Here is a 19,525-nt window from a genome sequence, read left to right on the forward strand (position 1 = left end):
TCTCTGCCCCAAAGGAGCTCCCCTTGAGAAAATTTTCTTCAATGAAAGGGCTCCTTACTTCCTCCTTAGTAAATCCTCTACCTAACTTTGCCACTATGGGAAGAGACAGGCAAACTTTACTGGGAGTTATAAAATCTCGGGGTTCCTGGTCAGTTGATCATCAGGCAGCCAGTTCTAAACTCTAGAGCCTAAAACTAGCATTCTCTAGCTATAGGCCCTTTCTACTATCCACCCTCTTGCCACACAGCTTCTTCTATTTTTTTTTAATTTTTTATTGTTCTGTTAATCACCATACATTACATCATTAGTTTTTGATGTAGTGTTCCATGATTCATTGTTTGTGCATAACACCCAGTGCTCCACGCAGAATGTGCCCTCTTTAATACCCATCACCAGGCTAACCCATCCCTCCAACCCCCTCCCCTCTAGAACCCTCAGTTTGTTTTTCAGAGTCCATCGTCCCTCATGGTTCGTCTCCCCCTCCGACTTACTCCCCTTCTGCTATCTTCTTCTTTTTTTTTCTTAATATATATTGCATTATTTGTTCCAGGGGTACAGATCTGATTCAACAGTCTTGCACAATTCACAGCGCTCACCATAGCACATACCCTACCCAATGTCTATCACCCAGCCACCCCATCCCTCCCACCCTGCACCACTCCAGCAACCCTCAGTTTGTTTCCTGAGATTAAGAATTCCTCATATCAGTGAGGTCATATGATACATGTCTTTCTCTGATTGACTTATTTCACTCAGCATAACACCCTCCAGTTCCATCCACGTCATTGCAAATGGCAAGATCTCATTCCTTTTGATGGCTGCATAATATTCCATTGTGTATATATACCACTTCTTTATCCATTCATCTGTCGATGGACATCTTGGCTCTTTCCACAGTTTGGCTATTGTGGACATTGCTGCTATAAACATTGGGGTGCATGTACCCCTTCAGATCCCTACATTTGTATCTTTGGGGTAAATACCCACTAGTGCAATTGCTGGTTTGTATGGTAGCTCTATTTTCAACTGTTTGAGGAACCTCCATACTGTTTTCCAGAGGGGTTGCACCAGCTTGCATTCCCACCAACAGTGTAGGAGGGTTCCCCTTTCTGCGCATCCCTGTCAACATCTGTCGTTTCCTGACTTGTTAATTTTAGCCATTCTGACTGGTGTGAGGTGGTATTTCATTGAGGTTTTGATTTGGATTTCCCTGATGCCGGGCGATGTTGAGCACTTTTTCATGTGTCTGTTAGCCATTTGGATGTCTTCTTTGGAAAAATGTCTGTTTATGTCTTCTGCCCATTTCTTGATTGGATTATTTGTTCGTTTGGTGTTGAGTTTGATAATTTCTTTATAGATTTTGGATACTAGCCCTTTATCTGATATGTCATTTGCAAATATCTTCTCCCATTCTGTCGGCTGTCTTTTGGTTTTGTGGACTGTTTCTTTTGCTGTGCAAAAGCTTTTTATCTTGATGAAATCCCAATAGTTCATTTTTGCCCTTGCTTCCCTTGCCTTTGGCGATGTTCCTAGGAAGAAGTTGCTGCCTCTGAGGTCGAAGAGGTTGCAGCCTGTGTTCTCCTTTAGGATTTTGATGGACTCCTGTCTCACGTTTTAGGTCTTTCAACCATTTGGAGTCTATTGTTGTGTGTGGTGTAAGGAAATGGTCCAGTTTCATTCTTCTGCATGTGGCTGTCCAATGTTCCCAACACCATTTGTTGAAGAGACTGTCTTTTTTCCATTGGACAGTCTTTCCTGCTTTGTCGAAGATGAGTTGACCATAGACTTGAGGGTCCATTTCTGAGCTCTCTATTCTGTTCCACTGATCTATGTGTCTGTTTTTGTGCCAGTACCATACTGTCTTGATGATGACAGCTTTGTAATAGAGCTGGAAGTCCGGAATTGTGATGCCGCCAGCTTTGCTTTTCTTTTTCAACATTCCTCTGACTATTCGGGGTCTCTTCTGGTTCCACACAAATTTTAGGATTATTTGTTCCATTTCTTTGAAAAAGTGGATGGTATTTTGATGGGGATTGCATTGAATGTGTAGATTGCTCTAGGTAGCATTGACATCTTCACAATGTTTGTTCTTCCAATCCATGAGTATGGAACTTTTTTCCATTTCTTTGTGTCTTCTGCAATTTCTTTCCTGAGTATTTTATAGTTTTCTGAGTACAGATCCTTTGCCTCTTTGGTTAAATTTATTCCTAGGTATCTTATGGTTTTGGGTGCAATTGTAAATGGGATCGACTCCTTGATTTGTCTCTCTTCTGTCTTGTTGGTGTATAGGAATGCCACTGATTTCTGTGCATTGATTTTATATCCTGCTACTTGACTGAATTCCTGTATGAGTTCTAGCAGTTTTGGGGTGGAGTCTTTTGGGTTTTCCACATACAGTATCATATCATTTGCAAAGAGTGAGAGTTTGACTTCCTCTTTGCCGATTTGGATGCCTTTGATTTCTTTTTGTTGTCGATTGCTGTGGCTAGGACTTTTTATTTTTTAACGGGTGCTTCAGCTGTTTATTGACACACAGGTAGACTCTATAGCGACAGGTCTGGGCGCGGCTGCAGCAGTGGGGAAAATGGAGGGTGGAGGGTGGAGTGTTTGCCTGCAGCGACAGCTGAGTGTAGGAACAGAAGTGCACAACGCACACAAGGTGGGAGTGGGGGAGCCTGAGGTGGGTGGAGAAGCAAGTGAGGGCCTGAGCCAGTCTCCTTAAACTGGAACCAGTGCCCTATGCTGCTACTCTTGCTGGCAGTCTCTTGACCGCAGACCAGGGTTGGGAGTTCTCTGGGTATCCGTTTTCTATAGGTAAAGAATGGAGTACGCAAAGGATGATAAGCAGGAGCTTTTGCCCTCCATGTTAAGTTCTGGGGCTTCCAGTACTGCAGCCTTCCTTTGTCCCTTGCTTGGGTGAGGTCACATGATGTGCAACCCAGCTCTGGGTCACCTCACCCGAACGGGGTCCTAAAAAGCAGTCATGTTTTACAGAGGCATTAATCTTCCCTGGTATCCCAGCCCACCAGTGTCACGTGACAACCCCCAAGTGAGCACTACAAGCATTGCTGGCCTAATGGATGGGTTGGGGAAAGGGGATGGGCCAGGGGCTGGAAGAGGAGGGGCTCTGGGGCCCATCACGGCACAGGCACGACACGCATGGTGTTGGTGAAGCCGGAGCCAGGGCGCCACCCAGTCAGCACAATGACCACATCGCCCTTCTTGAAGAACCCTCGGGCCTTGCTAACATTCATGGCCAAGTTCACCCGGAGGTCCACATCCTCAGCCCAGGCCTCCTGCACTGGGTCCTTACACACCACAGGAAAGATGTTGCGGTACAGGGGTGGGCCTGGAGAGCAGTCTGGTGGTTCTGGGTCACAGCAATGATGGAGGCATGGGGGCGGTATCTAGCCACCTGGTGAGTAGACCTGCCAGACTTGGTGAGGACGATTATGGCCCCACTGCAGCACTTGAAGGAGGCCTCCACGGCGCCCACAGCGGTGGCTTCTGTGGGGTCATTGGTAATGGGTGCCAAGTGGTGGAGTTCCTCAAATAATTGCAAGTGGTAGATGGCGGCCTCTGCCTCACGGGCAATCAGGTGCTGCATGCGAACCGTGTCGAGTGGGTAGTCCCTTTGGCCATCTCTCCAGATAGCATGATGCAGTCTGCTCCATCCAAGACCGCATTGGCCACATTGCTGCCTTCAGCCCGGGTGGGATGGGGCTTCTTGATCATGCTCTCCAGCATCTGCGTTGCACAGATGACAGGCTTCCTGACTCGGTTGCACCGCCCAATCATCATCTTCTGAGCAAGGAAGACCTTCTCTGCGGGAATCTCAATGCCTAGATCACCACGAGCCACCATGATGCCATCGCTGGCTTCAAGGATCTCATCAAACGTCCGAACTCCCTCATGATTCTCAATTTTGCTGATTATCTTGATGTTCTTCCCTTTCTCTCCCAGGACCTTCCTGACTTCATGGACATCTAAGGCCTTGCAGATGAAAGATGCAAACACCATATCTACATCCTGTTTCACCCCAAATTTCAGATCCTGGATGTCCTTTTCTGACACAGCAGGCAAGTCCACAGCAGCTCCGGGGAGGTTCACACCCTTCTTGCTCCCCAAGGAGCCACCGTTCTCCACCTTCGTCACCAGGAAGTCAGCACCTTTCTGCTTCACCTGCAGAGAGATAAGCCCATCATCCACGTAGATCTTGCTGCCCACTTCCACCACCTTGCAGATGTTCTTGTAGTCCAGCCACAGGATGTTCTCGTCACATTTGTCCATGTAGGCATTGTGCAGAGTGATCTTCAGCGTGGCCCCTTTCTTCAGCTCTACCTCTGCAGTGCCACTGCCCTTGATAAGCCCAGTTCGGATCTCGGGTCCTTTGGTGTCCAGGGCCACGGCAACTGGCCAGTAGAGAATGGGGTTGGAAGCAAAGCTTTCCGTGGCAGTGCGCACATTCTTGATGGTCTCTGCATGGTACTCGTGGGTTCCATGAGAGAAGTTCATACAAGCCACATTCATTCCAGACTTAATCATCTCCTTCAGCATCTCCACCGATCTGGAAGCTGGGCCGATGGTACAGATGATGCCAGTGTTCCGGGCCGTGATGGGTGGCGAGTCAATGTCCAGACAGCACATGTATTCCAAGAATGTGTCGGCCATGGCCACATGCAGCTGCTGGGTCTGGATGAAGGCAGTGCCGACATCGCTATGGGGCTTTGACATGGCTGCTGAGGTCCTCCGGCGCAGTCCCACTCCAGCTGCACTGTTGCTGCAAAACGGTCTTCACGCTCGTGAGGTGGAGCTGCTGTGATGTGGCTAGGACTTCTAATACTATGTTGAATAGCAGTGGTGATAGTGGACATCCCTGCCGCGTTCCTGACCTTAGGGGAAAAGCTCTCAGCTTTTCCCCATTGAGAATGATACTCGCTGTAGGTTTTTCATAGATGTCTTTTATGATATTGAGGTAGGTACCCTCTATCCCTATACTCTGAAGAGTTTTGATCAAGAAAGGATGCTGTACTTTGTCAAATGCTTTTTCTGCATCTATTGAGAAGATCATATGATTCTTGTTCTTTCTTATGTTAATGTATTGTATCACGTTGATTGATTTGCGGATGTTGAACCAACCTTGCAGCCCAGGGATAAATCCCACTTGGTCATGGTGAATAATCTTTTTAATGTACTGTTGGATCCTATTGGCTAGTATTTTGGTGAGAATTTTTGCATCCATGTTCATCAGGGATATTGGTCTATACTTTTCCTTTTTGATGGGGTCTTTGTCTGGTTTTGGGATCAAGCTAATGGTGGCCTCATAAAATGAGTTTGGAAGTTTTCCTTCCATTTCTATTTTTTGGAACAGTTTCAGAATAGGTATTAATTGTTCTTGAAATGGTTTGTAGAATTCCCCTGTGAGGCATCTGGCCCTGGGCTTTTGTTTGTTGGGAGATTTTTGATGACTGCTTCAATTTCCTTAGTGGTTATAGGTCTGTTCAGGTTTTCTATTTCTTCCTGGTTCAATTTTGGTAGTTGATAAATCTCTAGGAATGCACCCATTTCTTCCAGGTTATCTAATTTACTGGCATAGAGTTGCTTATAATATGTTCTTATAATTGCTTGTATTTCTTTGGTGTTGGTTGGGATCTTTCCTCTTTCATTCATGATTTTGTTGATTTGGGTCATTTCTCTTTTCTTTTTGATAAGTCTGGCCAGGGGTTTATCAATCTTGTTAATTCTTTCAAAGAACCAACTCCTAGTTTCGTTGATCTGTTCTAATGTTCTTTTGGTTTCTATTTCATTGATTTCTGCTCTGATCTTTATTATTTCTCTTCTCCTGCTGGGTTTAGGCCTTATTTGCTGTTTTTTCTCTAGCTCCTTTAGGTGTAGAGTTAGGTTGTGTATTTGAGACCTTTCTTGTTTCTAGAGAAAGGCTTGTATTGCTATATACTTTCCTCTCAGGACTGCCTTTGCTGCATCCCAAAGATTTTGAACAGCTGTGTTTTCATTTTCATTGGTTTCCATGAATTTTTTAAATTCTTCTTTAATTTCCTGGTTGACCCATTCATTCTTTAGTAGAATGCTCTTTAGCCTCCATGTATTTGAGTTCTTTCCAACTTTCCTCTTGTGATTGAGTTCCAGTTTCATTTTTTTTTTTTAAAGATTTTATTTATTTGAGAGAGAGAGAATGAGAGACAGAGAGCACGAGAGGCAAGATGGTCAGAGGGAGAAGCAGACTCCCTGCCGAGCAGGGAGCCTGACATGGGACTCGATCCTGGGACTCCAGGATCATGACCTGAGCCGAAGGCAGTCGCTTAATCAACTGAGCCACCCAGGCGCCCTGAGTTCCAGTTTCAAAGCATTGTGGTCTGAAAATATGCAGGGAATAATCCCAATCTTTTGGTACCTGTTGAGACTTGATTTGCGACCTGGGATGTGATCTATACTGGAGAATGTTCCATGGGCAGTAGAGAAGAATGTGTATTCCGTTGCTTTGGGATGGAATGTCCTGAATATGTCTCTGAAGTCCATTTGGTCCAGTGTGTCATTTAAAGTCCTTATTTCCTTGTTGATCTTTTGCTTAGATGATCTGTCCATTTCAGTCAAGGGGGTATTAAAGTCCCCCACTATTATTGTATTGTTGTCAATGTGTTTCTTTGCTTTTGTTATTAATTGCCTTATATAATTGGCTGCTCCCATGTTAGGGGCATAGATATTTACAACTGTTAGATCTTCTTGTTGGATAGACACTTTAAGTAGGATATAGTGTCCTTCCTCATCTTTTGTTACAGTCTTTGGTTTAAAATCTATTGGTCTGATATAAGGATTGCCACTCCAGCTTTCTTTTGGTGTCCATTAGCATCTTAACTGGTTTTCCACCCCCTCTCTTTCAACGTGGGGGTGTCTTTGAGTCTAAAATGAGTCTCTTGCTGACAGCATATTGATGGGTCTTGTTTTTTAATCCAGTCTGATAGCCTGTGTCTTTTGATTGGGGCATTTAGCCCATTTACATTCAGGGTAACTATTGAAAGATATGAATTTAGTGCCATTGTATTGCCTGTAAGGTGACTGTTAGTGTATATTGTCTGTGTTCCTTTCTGATCTATGCTGCTTTTAGGCTCTCTCTTTGCTTAGAGGACCCCTTTCAATATTTCTTGGAGGGCTGGTTTCGTGTTTGCAAATTCCTTTAGGTTTTGTTTGTCCTTGAAGCTTTTTATCTTTCCTTCTATTTTCAATGACAGCCTAGCTGGATATAGTATTCTTGGCTGCATATTTTTCTCGTTTAGTGCTCTGAATATATCATGCCAGTCCTTTCTGGCCTGCCAGGTCTCTGTGGATAGGTCTGTTGCCAATCTAATACTTCTACCATTGTAGTTTACATATCTCTTCTCCCGAGCTTCTTTCAAGATTTTCTCTTTGTCTCTGAGACTCGTAAGTTTTACTATTAGATGTCGGGGTGTTGACCTATTTTTATTGATTTTGAGAGGGGTTCTCTGTGCCTCCTGGATTTTGATGCCTGTTTCCTTCCCCACATTAGGGAAGTTCTCTGCTATAATTTGCTCCAATATACCTTCTGCCCCTCTCTCTCTTTCTTCTTCTTCTGGGATCCCAATTATTCTAATGTTGTTTCATCTTATTGTATCGCTTATCTCTCGAATTCTGCCCTCGTGATCCTGTAGTTGTTTATTTATCTCTCTTTTTCTCAGCCTCTTTATTTTCCATCATTTGGTCTTCTATATCACTGATTCTCTCTTCTACCTCTTTTATCCTAGCAGTTAGTACCCCCATTTTTTATTGCACCTCATTAATAGCCTTTTTGATTTTGACTTGATTAGATTTTAGTTCTTTTATTTCTCCAGAAAGGGTGTCTCTAATAACTTCCACACTTTTTTCAAGCCCAGCTAGTATCTTTAAAGTCATGATCTGAATTCTAGGCCCGACATTGTACTAATGTCCATATTCAGTAGGTCCCTGGCAGATGGTACTACCTCTTGTTCTTTTTGCTGAGGTGATTTTTTTCATCTTGTCATTTGGTCCAGAGGAGAATAGATGAATGAGAGAACAAAATGCTAACAGGTTAACATCCCCAGCAAATATACTCTATACAAATCAGAAAAGACCTGAAAGCAGGGGAAAAGAAAGGGAAAGAAAGAAAAAAGAAAGAGAAAGAAAAAAAGAAAAAGAAAAAGATAAAAACAAACAAAAACAGAACAAAACAAAACAAAAAAAACCAGAATATGATCAAATATGATCAGGCTAGTGCATAGATCAGTGCCACACACTAGATTTTGGGCGTATTTTGGTCTGTTAGAAGAAAGTGCCTCCTAAAATTTTAAAGGAAGAAAGACATATATGTACAAAATCAGGGTTGATACAATGAAGGGATGGAAGATGACTGTAAAGATGAACATTATAAAAGATTTTATAAAAGGAATTGATAAGATAATAAGTTGTTTGAAAAAAGAAAGAAGATTTAATAAAAAAGAAAAGAAAAAAAGGGAGAGAATGTGATCAGGCAGGAGACTAGAACAAATCCATACACTAGTGCTTTAGGGTATATTTTGATCTGTTAGAAGATGGCTAGATACCGCCCCCATGCCCCCATCATTGCTGTGACCCAGAACCACCAGACTGCTCTCCAGGCCCACCCCTGTACCGCAACATCTTTCCTGTGGTGTGTAAGGACCCAGTGCAGGAGGCCTGGGCTGAGGATGTGGACCTCCGGGTGAACTTGGCCATGAATGTTAGCAAGGCCCGAGGGTTCTTCAAGAAGGGCGATGTGGTCATTGTGCTGACCGGGTGGTGCCCTGGCTCCGGCTTCACCAACACCATGCGTGTCGTGCCTGTGCCGTGATGGGCCCCAGAGCCCCTCCTCTTCCAGCCCCTGGCCCATCCCCTTTCCCCAACCCATCCATTAGGCCAGCAATGCTTGTAGTGCTCACTTGGGGGTTGTCACGTGACACTGGTGGGCTGGGATACCAGGGAAGATTAATGCCTCTGTAAAACATGACTGCTTTTTAGGACCCTGTTCGGGTGAGGTGACCCAGAGCTGGGTTGCACATCATGTGACCTCACCCAAGCAAGGGACAAAGGAAGGCTGCAGTACTGGAAGCCCCAGAACTTAACATGGAGGGCAAAACCTCCTGCTTATCGTCCTTTGCGTACTCCATTCTTTACCTATAGAAAACGGATACCCAGAGAACTCCCAACCCTGGTCTGCAGTCAAGAGACTGCCAGCAAGAGTAGCAGCATAGGGCACTGGTTCCAGTTTAAGGAGACTGGCTCAGGCCCTCACTTGCTTCTCCACCCACCTCAGGCTCCCCCACTCCCACCTTGTGTGCGTTGTGCACTTCTGTTCCTACACTTAGCTGTCGCTGCAGGCAAACACTCCACCCTCCACCCTCCATTTTCCCCACTGCTGCAGCCGCGCCCAGACCTGTCGCTATAGAGTCTACCTGTGTGTCAATAAACAGCTGAAGCACCCGTTAAAAAATAAAAAGTCCTAGCCACAGCAATCGACAACAAAAAGAAATCAAAGGCATCCAAATCGGCAAGGAGGAAGTCAAACTCTCACTCTTTGCAGATGATAAGATACTGTATGTGGAAAACCCAAAAGACTCCACCCCAAAACTGCTAGAACTCATACAGGAATTCAGTCAAGTAGCAGGATATAAAATCAATGCACAGAAATCAGTGGCATTCCTATACACCAACAACAAGACAGAAGAGAGACAAATCAAGGAGTCGATCCCATTTACAATTGCACCCAAAACCATAAGATACCTAGGAATAAATTTAACCAAAGAGGCAAAGGATCTGTACTCAGAAAACTATAAAATACTCCTACTCCTCCACCTTCTTGCTCTGCCTACCACACAGCTACTTCTAGCCAGTCTGTTCCAGACCCAGTCCCCACTGCTTCTTGTGCATTCTTCCCTTATCTCCAGGGCTGTTGTTCACTTGAGCCTACCCTAGGAAATCAGTGGCTCCATGGGGCTTGTTCCACTTTCTGGGGACAACTGCCCCCTATACTACTCTGGTGCTCTATTGGGACAATAAAAATACATAGTCCTTTTTAATTCTGTTAGACACTAGGGCCCAATCACTGTCATTCCGGGAAATCTCTCTAAATTCCCAAAGGGGAAGTCCTTCAACATAGAGAACACTGTTGGTAAAAGAAGCAAAGGTGAACAAATCTGTTCTGATGTAAATGTTGGAACCATTTGACTCAAACAGCTTCCTCTGGTGGTGGCCTCTTGGCTTTTTTTTTTTTTTTCCCTATTATAGGTATAGGTGCATTGAAACTATGCCAAACCACATGGAACAAGCCCAAGTTTTTGGATTTCCTGGTGGGAGTCACCAAATGGAGGCCAGTGACTCCTCCTCTAGTCAAGATGGTAAATATCTCCCAATACCAACTTAAACAGGACACTGAAGGCCAGTGCCCTGTCATTAAAGATATGCTTGAGATGGAGTCATTAAGCCCACAATCTCCCTTTTCAATAGCCATAGTTGGTCTGTACTTAAGCTAGTCACTAATGAGTAGTGCCTCACCACTGACTATAGAAACCTCGATGCTTAGATTCCCCTCATTAAGGCTCCAATTCCTAATATTATAGAATTGTTTGAGGACTTACAATGGGCCCAAGGAATGTCCTTTGCAGTCACTGACCTAGCTAATATGTTCTAATCTGTTCCCACTGTGGAATAATCCCTGACCCAATTTGGTTTCATTTTTGAAGAGACAGGATACATTTACTTGGCTCCCAATGGGATATTTAAATAATCCTGCAATTGTACATAACCTCTGCTGCCAGGATTTAAATACCTTACAATTAGAAAATTGCCATTTTTGGTATTATATTGATGGCATGCTGAGGAGTCCTTCTGACAAGGCCGTACAGGCAAATCTACATGTTCTCACATGCCATCTATACCAACATGGCTGGGCAATCATCCATCTGTCAAGTTTCTGGGCATCATCTGGTCCTATAAGAGCTGAAATATTCTCCCAGGTGTCAAACCTCAATTGCCTACTATTAAACTACCCACTACACTCAGGCACCACACATACTAGGCCTTTTTATGTTCTGGAGGCAACACATCCCTCATCTCTCACTAATCCTTGACAATCACATGTATGTAAGTCTGCTACCTTCCATCGGAGTGAGGTCCAACAGTGCATTTCAGAAGCTGTTAAACAGGCAGCCTGACAAGACTTATCTTTAGTCCCATCTGGCTTCACCTTTTTTTTTTTTAACTATTTCTTGGCTCCATGTTCTGAGTCAAGTCATTGGCCACACTTGAGTATGCATCCTGGAGTCTCTGGACCAAACATAAGTTTATTTGGCTTCCTATGAGGTTTTAGACTAATCATTTTGCCGAGCAACAGACCAATATACTCGCCCTGACCTCCAGCTTCTGGCATCTTAATTGGTCTCTTTTAGAAATCAAGGCCCTGCAGGGAGGAGAAAGATCGCATAGGAGTAGGAGATCTAAATTTCTTCTGGTCCCAGGAATTCAGCTAGATAGGTATCAAACCATTCTGAACACCTACAAACTCAACAGGAGATGGAAGAAAAGAATAGCAGCAACTCTCTGACCAGAAAAGTGACCACTTTCTGGAAGGTAGGGCATGCGGAGAAGTGAATCCAAGGCGATATTCGGGAGGATAGATGGTGGGGGAGGGGGCCTCCATCAGCTGCTCCCTGCAAGTGATAGAGCAGCGGAGCACAAAATCAGAACTGTCAGAAGTCGGCTCTGCTGAGGGATGTCACTCCAGTGGCTAAGCAGGGGGTGAAACCCTCACTGGGACAGTGTGGTCTCAGGACCCTCGGGGTCACAGAAAGACCGGGGGTGCCTGAGTGCATCCGAGCTCCCAGGTATCGGAGCAGGGAAGCCAGCTGCAGAGATGGAGCTGAGGCGCGGGCTCTCAGCTCGGGGTTACCATAAACCGTGAACCTTGGCACAGTTGGGCCACTGCTCCTCCAGCAGGGACCCAACAAGCAGCAGATCTGGGGAGACTCCTCTTCCTCCTCCAGGAGGAGTGGAGCGGGAGCGCACTGCAGGGATCTGCTGGGTTTGGAGACTCCACACGGGGTCGGGTGCCAGAGATAGAAATGCTCAGTCACAGGTCAGGTGAGCACGGAGTGTGGCTGGAGACGGGGAGATGGGAGTGACTGACTGCTTTTCTCTGGGGGCACACTGAGGAGGGAGGCCCTGAGTTCTCGGCTCTTCTGGGGCAGAGATTGGGAAACCGCCATTTTCACTCTTGTCCTCCAAAGTTGTATGGAAAGCTTGCAGGGAACAAAAGCTCCTGAGAACAAACCCGAGCAGATTACTTAGCTGGGACCAAGAAAGGGCGGGGCAATTCTGCCTCCGGAAAAGACATTTGGGAACCACGGCAACAAGCCCCTCCCCCAGAAGATCAGCATGAACAGCCAGCCAAGACCAAGCTTACGGATCAATGAGAAAGGGAGAACTCCAGCGGTAGGGGAATACTGCATAGAGAATTCATGGCATTTCCCCCCCTGATTCTTTAGTCTTTCAAAATTAATTTTAATTTCCTTTTTTTTCCTATTTTTTTGAAGTTTTTCTTTTTCCCTTTTTCAACCAACATCTTATCAATCCCTTTTTTAAAAATCTTTTTTATTTTTCATTTTCAGAGTCATATTCTATCCCTTCATTGTAGTTAACCTTATCTTTAGTATATGTATATAAGTTGTTCTATCTTTAAAATTTTGGGATACAGTTTCTTTTAACAGACCAAAATATACCCTAAATCTCTAGTGTATGGCTTTGTTCTAGTCTCCTGCTTGATCACATTCTCCCCCCAACCCTTTTTTAATTCTTCTTCTTTCTTTTTTCAACCAAATTCTTATTAATTCCTTTTATACAATCTTTTATAATTTTCAACTTTACAGTCATATTCTATCCCTTCATTGTATTTACCCTTATTTTTGTACATATGTTTTTTTTTTCTTTTAAATTTTTGGGAGGCAGTTTCTTCTAACAGACCAAAATATGCCCAAAATCTAGTGTGTGGCACTGATCTATGCACCAGCCTGACCATATTTGTTCATATTCTGTTTTATTCTTTTTCCTTTTTTTCCCTTTCTTTTCTCCCAGTTTCAGGTCTCTTCTGATTTGTTTAGTGTATATTTTTCTGGGGTCATTGTTACCCTGTTAGCATTTTATTCTCTCATTCATCTGTTCTCCCCTGGACAAAATGACAAGACAGGAAAACTCACCTCAAAAAAAAGAACAAGAGGCAGTACCGACTGCCAGGGACCAAGATGTCAGAACTAGAGTTTAGAACGATGATTATAAAGATACTAGCTGCACTTGAAAAAAGCACAGAAGATACTAGAGAATCCCTTTCTGGAGAAATAAAAGAACTAAAATCTAACCAAGTCAAAATCAAAGAGGCTATTAATTAGGTGCAATCAAAATGGAGGCTCTAACTGCTAGGATAAATGAGGCAGAAGAGAGAATTAGTGATACAGAAGACCAAATGATGGAAAATAAAGAAGCTGAGAAAAAGATAACAACTTTGGATCATGAGGGCAGAATTCGAGAGATAAGTGATAACATAAGATGAAACAATATTAGAATATTTGGGAATCCCAGAAGAAGAAAGAGAGAGAGGGGCAGAAGGTATATTGTAGCAAATTAGAGCAGAGAACTTCCCTAATTTGGGGAAGGAAATAGGCATCAAAATCCAGGAGGCACAGAGAACCCCACCCTCAAATTCAATAAAAATAGGTCAACACCCTGACATCTAATAGTAAAACTTACACGTGTCAGAGACGAAGAGAAAACCCTGAAAGCAGCTCGGGAGAAGAGATATGTAACCTACAGTGGTAGAAATATTAGATTGTCAACAGACCTACCCACAGAGACCTGACAGGCCAGAAAAGACTGGCATGATATCTTCAGAGCGCTAATCGAGAAAAATATGCAGCCAAGAATACTATATCCAGCTAGGCTGTCATTGAAAATAGAAGGAAAGATAAAAAGCTTCCAGGACAAAGAAAAACTAAAAGAATTTGCAAACACGAAACCAGCCCTACAAGAAATATTGAAAGGGGTCCTCTAAGCAAAGAGAGAGCCTAAAAGTAACATAGACCAGAAAGGAACAGAGACAATATACAGTAACAGTCACCTTACAGACAATATAACGGCACTAAATTCATATCTTTCAATAGTTACCCTGAATGTAAATGGGCTAAATACCCCAATCAAAAGACACAGGCTATCAGATTGGATAAAAAAACAAAACCCATCAATATGCTGTCTGCAAGAGACTCATTTTAGACCCAAAGACACCTCCAAATTGAAAGTGAGGTGGGGGGAAACCACTTACCATGCTAATGGACACCAAAAGACAGCTGGGGTGGCAATCCTTATTTCAGACAAATTAGATTTTAAACCAAAGACTGCAATAAGAGATGAGGAAGGACACTATATCCTACTTAAAGGGTTTATCCAACAAGAAGATCTAACAATTATAAATATCTATGCCCCTAACACGGGAGCAGTCAATTATATAAGGCAATTAATAACAAAATCAAAGAAACACATCGACGATACAATAATAGTGGGGGACTTTAACACCCCCCTGACTGAAATGGACAGATCATCTAAGCAAAATATCAACAGGGAAATAAAGGCTTTAAATGACACACTGGACCAGATGGACTTCACAGACATATTCAGAACATTCCATCCCAAAGCAACAGAATACACATTCTTCTCTAGTGCCCATGGAACATTCTCCAGAATAGAACACATCCTAGGTCACAAATCAGGTCTCAACTGGTACCAAAAGATTGGGATCATTCCCTGCATATTTTCAGACCACAATGCTTTGAAACTAGAACGCAATCACAAGAGGAAAGTTGAAAGAACTCAAATACGTGGAGGCTAAAGAGCATCCTACTAAAGAATGAATGGGTCAACCAGGAAATTAAAGAAGAATTAAAAAAATTCATGGAAACCAATGAAAATGAAAATACAACTGTTCAAAATCTTTGGGATGCAGCAAAGGCAGTCCTGAGAGGAAAGTATATAGCAATAGAAGCCTTTCTCAAGAAACAAGAAAGGTCTCAAATACACAACCTAACCCTACACCTAAAGGAGCTGGAGAAAGAACAGCAAATAAAGCCTAAACCCAGCAGGAGAAGAGAAATAATAAAGATCAGAGCAGAAATCAATGAAATAGAAACCAAAAGAACAGTAGAACAGATCAATGAAACTCGGAGCTGGTTCTTTGAAAGAATAAGATTGATAAACCCCTGGCCAGACTTATCAAAAAGAAAAGAGAAATGACCCAAATCAACAAAATCATGAATGAAAGAGGAGAGAGCACAACCAACACCAAAGAAATACAATTATAAGAACATATTATGAGCAACTATATGCCAAAAAATTAGATAATCTGAAAGAAATGGATGCATTCCTAGACACATATAAAGTACCAAAACTGAACCAGGAAGAAATAGAAAACCTGAACAGACCTATAACCACTAAGGAAATTGAAGCAGTCATCAAAAATCTCCCAACAAAAAGCCCAGGGCCAGATGGCTTCCCAGGGGAATTCTATCAAACATTTAAAGAAGAATGAATACCAATTCTCCTGAAACTGTTCCAAAAAATAGAAATGGAAGGAAAACTTCCAAACTCATTTTATGAGTCCACCATTACTTTGATCCAAAAACGAGAGAAAGACCCCATCAAAAAGAACTACAGACCAATATCCCTGATGAACATGAATGCAAAAATTCTCACCAAAATACTAGCCAACAGGATCCAGCAGTACATTAAAAGGATTATTTACCATGACCAAGTGGGATTTATCCCTGGGCTGCAAGGTTGGTTCAACACCCGCAAATCAATCAATGTGATACAATACATTAATAAAGAAAAGAATAAGAACTACATGATCTTATCTTAAATGCAGAAAAAGCATTTGACAAAGTACAGCATCCTTTCTTGATTAAAACTCTTCACAGTGTAGGGATAGAGGGAACATACCTCAATATCATAAAATCCATCTATGAAAAACCTACAGCGAATATCATTCTCAATGGGGAAAAACTGAAACCTTTCTTCCTAAGGTCAGGAACACTGCAGGGATGTCTACTATCACCACTGCTATTCAACATAGTACTAGAAGTCCTAGCCACAGCAGTCAGACAACAAAAAGAAATAAAAGGCATCGAAATCGGCAAAGAAGAAGTCCAACTCTCACTCTTTGCAGATGATATGATCCTTTATGTGGAAAACCCAAAAGACTCCACCCCAAAACTGCTAGAACTCATACAGGAATTCAGTAAAGTGGCCGGATATAAAACCAATGCACAGAAATCAGTAGCATTCCTATACACCAACAACAAGACAGAAGAAAGAGATATGAACGAGTTGATCCCATTTACAATTGCACCCAAAACCATAAGATACCTAGGAATAAATCTAATGAAAGAGGCAAAGAATCTGTACTCAGAAAACTATAGAATACTCATGAAAGAAATTGAGGAAGACACAAAGAAATGGAAAAACTTTCCATGCTCATGGATTGGAAGAACAAATATTGTGAAGATGTCAATGCTACATAGAGCAATCTACACATTCAATGCAATCCCCATCAAAATACCATCCACTTTTTTCAAAGAAATGGAACAAATAATCCTAAAATTTGTATGGAACCAGAAGAGATCCCGAATAGCCAGAGGAATGTTGAAAAAGAAAAGCAAAGCTGGTGGCATCACAATTCCAGACTTCCAGCTCTATTACAAAGCTGTCATCATCAAGACAATATGGTACTGGCACAAAAACAGACACATAGATTAATGGAACAGAATCGAGAGCCCAGAAATGGACCCTCAAGTCTACGGTCAACTCATCTTCGACAAAGCAGGAAAGACTGTCCAATGGAAAAAAGACAGTCTCTTCAACAAATGGTGTTGGGCATATTGGACAACCACATGCAGAAGAATGAAACTGGACCATTTCCTTACACCACACACAAAAATAAACTCAAAATGGATGAAAGACCTACATGTGAGACAGCAGTCCATCAAAATCCCAGAGAAGAACACAGGGAGCAACCTTTTCAAAATGATGGGGGGAAATCGGAGGGGGAGAGGAACCATGAGACACTATAGACTCTGAGAAACAAACTGAGGGTTCTAGAGGGGAGGCTTGTGGGGGGATGGGTTAGCCTGGTGATGGGCATTAAAGAGGGCACGTATTGAATCAAGCACTGGGTGTTATATGCAAACAATGAATCATGGAACACTACATCAAAAACTAATGATGTAATGTATGGTGATTAACATAATAAAATTAAAAAAAATTTCAGCATCAGTAAAAAAAAAACTAATGATGTAATGTATGGTGACTAACATAACCTAAGAAAATAAAATTTAAAAAAATGTATAAAAAATTAGTCAAAATTAAAAAAAAAAAAGAAATCAAGGCCCTAATTAGCCTCCACCCAGGACTGGTCTATTCCCAAGTTCCTGTAATGCACTGGTTTAGAGATGCCTCCCAGCAGTAGCTTGATGCCTCCATGGTGAAATGGTACTTTTACAAGAGGGCCAAACCTGATGTCAATGTCTTTCCAAATCACAGAAGGATGTGGCTTCCTCTTTCCTCAAACCTTGCCCAAAGACCTTGCTGAACTGATAGTGGCACTCCACATCCTCCTCATCTTGAGGAGCCCCTGAGCACCAACTTTCAGAGATGGACAGGGAGTCAGTGTTCTTCACCAATGGCAGCACCACATTTTTAGGCAATGCATTTCACTGGAGGGTCATGACATTCCACCTTGCCCCAAAGCACCTCTCTAATTGAGAACACCCCTGGCTCAGCCCAATTAGTGGAACTTGTAGCTGTTCACTTAGCCCTTAAGGAGGCCATAAAAAGGGGCCTCTGAATATTAACATTTCACAAACTTCTGAGCTGTTGCTAACAGCCTTATGGTTTGGTCTGGCCAATGGTTGAGGGACAATTTTCTCACATAAAGCAATACCATTTGGGCATCCATATATGAAAGGAAGTAGTAGAACCCCTAACTCCTAACATTACTCATGTTTCCACTCATACTAACTGTTCTATATCAGAGATCATTTTCAACATTATCACAGACTCCCTCATTAAGCCCTCCATACTCTGCCTGGTACAGGCTCCTCAAGGTACTAGCCTTTCCTACCAGGTCACTCTATGGGCCCACACAACCTTAGGTCACTGGGAAATTCATGCTTTAACAACTTGGGCACAACTGAAGGAGCTCCCCTTTCTCCGTTGCAGCAAAGTTGTGACAGATGATTGCATTCTTTGCTCCCAAAGTAAACAATGGAGACTATCCAGATGGGGATATATTTCCTGGGGAGACCAACCATATTCCTGCTAGCAGAATAATTTCATTGCTTGACCCTCTACTTCTTCTGGGGCTTCCAGATACAAGGACAATCACTGATAACTAATACGGGACTCCCACCTAGATTTCTGCTTCAAAACGGGAACTCTCTTTCCTCACTAAATTTATTCTTATTCCCTTTGGATTACCAGACATAGATTCTGATCAAGGCTCACTTCATCTCCTAGGAAACTCAACAGTGGGCCTTCCAACATATTCTTTGAACTTTCATCTAGCCTGCCACCCCCAGGTGACTGGCTTCACTGAGCATCATAACAACCTTAAAGACATACTCCTTAAATTACTTTCAGACATGTGGTCCCCAGAATGGACTGAACTCTTGCCCCCAGCCCCCTTAATTCTGACACCCTGGGCTTAATTCTCACCCCCTGGGTCTTCATACTGCACATACCAACTACTACACACCTTCTAAAATTCCACTTTTGGTGTCTCTGGAAATCCTTAAGGTTTTTTTTTTTTTAAGGTTTTATTTATTTACTTGACAGAGAGAAAGAGAGAGCACAAGCAGGGGGGAACAGCAGGCAGAGGGAGAAGCAGGCTCCCCACTGAACAGAGAGCAGGATATGGAGCTCAATCCCAGCCCTAGAATCATGACCTGAGCTGAAGGCAGATGCTTAAACTGACTGAGCCACCCAGGCACCCCAGAAGATCCTTAAGCTTTTACCCCCAAGATGATGTCCTTTTTATTTCATCTTCTGACTCTCTGTTTCCTTTTTGCTATGATTTTTTCATCTCACCATTTGTTTCACACTGGCAATATGATCAAGGGCAAATAGTATAGTATGTCTCTCCAGGTCAAAAGTCCACCAAGTTAGTGTGAGATAATTTCTTTGGAAACCCTGACAATGGTGAGGACTCTCCAAAAGCAGCCACTTACCTGCCAGCCACTCTGCTTGCATAGAGTGTCTATAAAGGCTGGCTAATGAAACTAAATTTCCCTACTAATTCACAGGAGGTGGAAATCATCTCCCCATGATCAAACAGTGACATAGTCTGGGTGTCTGCAAGAAGGAAAGAAACTCTCTGCCATATCTGGAGCCATATTTATACATGAAAGCATGGAAGAAACCAAGTCAT

General features: G+C 42.9%; 1 protein-coding gene across 1 annotated transcript; it reads right to left on the minus strand.

Moving 5' to 3' along the window:
• Window positions 1–3,041: 3,041 nt before the first annotated feature.
• Window positions 3,042–4,781, minus strand: LOC113922102 (pyruvate kinase PKM-like). The gene is given in 3 exon segments (XM_035729257.1): window positions 3,042–3,341; window positions 3,344–3,633; window positions 3,636–4,781. Coding segments are annotated over 3 exon segments (1,593 nt in total). The 5' UTR covers window positions 4,735–4,781; the 3' UTR covers window positions 3,042–3,137.
• Between the last annotated feature and the right edge of the window lie 14,744 nt (window positions 4,782–19,525).

This window comes from Zalophus californianus, chromosome 9, assembly GCF_009762305.2.
Source record: "Zalophus californianus isolate mZalCal1 chromosome 9, mZalCal1.pri.v2, whole genome shotgun sequence".
Lineage (NCBI taxonomy): Eukaryota > Metazoa > Chordata > Mammalia > Carnivora > Otariidae > Zalophus > Zalophus californianus.